At 45.1% G+C, this 2,074-nt stretch overlaps 2 protein-coding genes across 2 annotated transcripts in view; one reads left to right on the top strand and one right to left on the bottom strand.

Annotated features, from left to right (window-relative positions):
- Positions 1–1,007, bottom strand: part of LOC125484161 (carboxyl-terminal PDZ ligand of neuronal nitric oxide synthase protein-like) — a gene marked incomplete at its 5' end in the record, with an annotated part of 7,367 nt that extends 6,360 nt beyond the window's left edge. Inside the window, one exon of the mRNA XM_048601669.1 lies at positions 827–1,007. Within this exon, the coding sequence (XP_048457626.1) occupies positions 827–1,007 (181 nt within the window). The remainder of the gene's footprint in view (positions 1–826) is intronic.
- plpp6 (phospholipid phosphatase 6) overlaps positions 1–2,074 on the top strand; it is a 143,758-nt gene that overhangs the window by 136,553 nt on the left and 5,131 nt on the right. The window lies entirely within an intron of this gene.

The raw sequence follows: 2,074 nt of genomic DNA, 5'->3' as shown, positions 1-2,074 counted from the left end.
GAGGATGATGCGTTGGATCTGGAGGTTGGTGGGGTGGTACGTGAGGACGAGGGGCATTCTGTTTTGGTTGTTATTGCGGGGACGGGGTGTCAGGGATGAGTTGCGGGAAATGCAGGAGACATGGTCAAGGGCATTCTAAGTCCTGCCCTGATTTGGCTTTCCAAACTGCAGTACCTCACATTTATCTAAACTAAACTCCATCTACCAATCCTCAGCCCATCAGATCAAGGTCCCATTAAGTTATTAAGTGTATAAGTATTACAATTTCATCATTATAAATATGCTCCCTTACAAAAGGTCCAACTGTATTTTCTCAGCACCCTAGGAGAATGATGGCAGTAATCCTGCAGAGTAACAATCATTTTCTGATGAAGGGTCTAGGCCCGAAACGTCAGCCTTCCTGCTCCTACGATGCTGCTTGGCCTGCTGTGTTCATCCAGCTCTACACCTTGTTATCTCAGATTCTCTAGCATCTGCAGTTCCTACTATCTCTGAGTAACGATAACCCAGCTTTATCAGAACATAAATATTTCTCTCAGCTCAGAAATGTTTATGACTCCATAGGTTCGCACAGCAATACAAATGTGTGATGCATCTGATGTGCACATGTTGCTGAAAACATTGTGAAGCCTCAGAGGACTCAAAGGATCATTTATTAACTTGGGATCTGCAAAATAAACAGAACTGACACGAATACTTGGCAACAACGCTTAAAGAGCTGCATTTCGTGACCTAATCATTTTCTCATGTCAATCAGCTGTAAATGATACCATACTGGCTGCCAAAGTCGAACGTTTATTGTACAGAGTTACCAATATTCCCTTACTTGAACTGTGGCCAGCAAGTTTGAGCTCCAGTTCCTGCACTTGTTTCACGAGCAGTGAGATGTGTTTGAGTAGGTCCTTGTTCTGGAGCAACAGCTGATGGACTCGAGCCTGGGCCTCAATCCGAGCTGCTGCCTCAGCCGCCAACTGATCCTTCAGTAAATGAACCTGTACCAGTACGAGAAAAGAACAGAATTAACTTGCGCATTACAGATCAATTCCAGATGGAACAATCTTCTTGACACATAAAGTTTGTGATCGTTCACTGCTAAAAGGGGCGGCACGGTGGCTCAGTGGTTAGCACGGCTGCCTCACAGCGCCAGGGATCCGGGATTGATTCCAGCCTCGGGCGACCGTCTATGTGGAGTTTGCACATTCTCCCCATGCCTGCGTGGGTTTCCTCCGGGTGCTCTGGTTTTCTCCCACAGTCCAAAGATGTGCAGGTTAAGTGGATTGGGCAGGGTAAATGCAGGGTTACAGGGATAGGGTGGGTCTGGGTGGGATGCTCTTCAGAGGGTCGGTATGGACTTGCTTCCATTCTGTAGGGATTCTATGATTCTTCTAATAGCAGCCTCCTTTGACTTAGGTCTAAGACTTCACTCACCTAACTGAGATTTGATGGTTATTATAACTCAATCTGTCATTGCACCTAGAAGGAACTACTTTATGTTGAGGATTTCTGACTCTGTTTGGAGGCTTCCTGCTGGCACAATCATGTGACATTCTAACTTCAGTACATCTGACCACATGACCTCCACCCGTTATTTTATACACCAGGAGGATAAAAGGCTTTTTGACGTGACACCCCACAAAACAGCCATGATATGGGGCTGCCCCTTTCCTTTAAAATGCTTTAAAGGAATTGCCACAGATGCAGTGACATTCTATCCAGTATTAATAATGCTTTACCAATGGAGTCGGTTCTTAAACAATATTAGCTTGTGGTTTGTGATGTTTGAATGATTTCATTCCGTTTTCAAGTCCAGGCAACATTCCTACAGCACCACGCCACCCCGCCCCCCCAATCACTTCCTGATATTTTTTACTGTTCGATATTTCTCACCATTTTTCCTTTATTACCTGCTTGACTATGTTCCTCCTGCTGTTTACCACTGCCTGTGGGGCAGAAACATTACATCTCCTGGTTTAGAGATAGTAGGAACTGCAGATGCTGGAGAATCTGAGATAACAAGGTGTAGAACAAAAACAAAGTTGCTGGAAAAGCTCAGCAGGTCTGGCAGCATCTGTAG

This window comes from Rhincodon typus, chromosome 10 (assembly GCF_021869965.1).
Source record: "Rhincodon typus isolate 14 chromosome 10, sRhiTyp1.1, whole genome shotgun sequence".
NCBI classification, from domain to species: domain Eukaryota; kingdom Metazoa; phylum Chordata; class Chondrichthyes; order Orectolobiformes; family Rhincodontidae; genus Rhincodon; species Rhincodon typus.
This window is presented reverse-complemented; position numbering and strand designations above follow the sequence as displayed.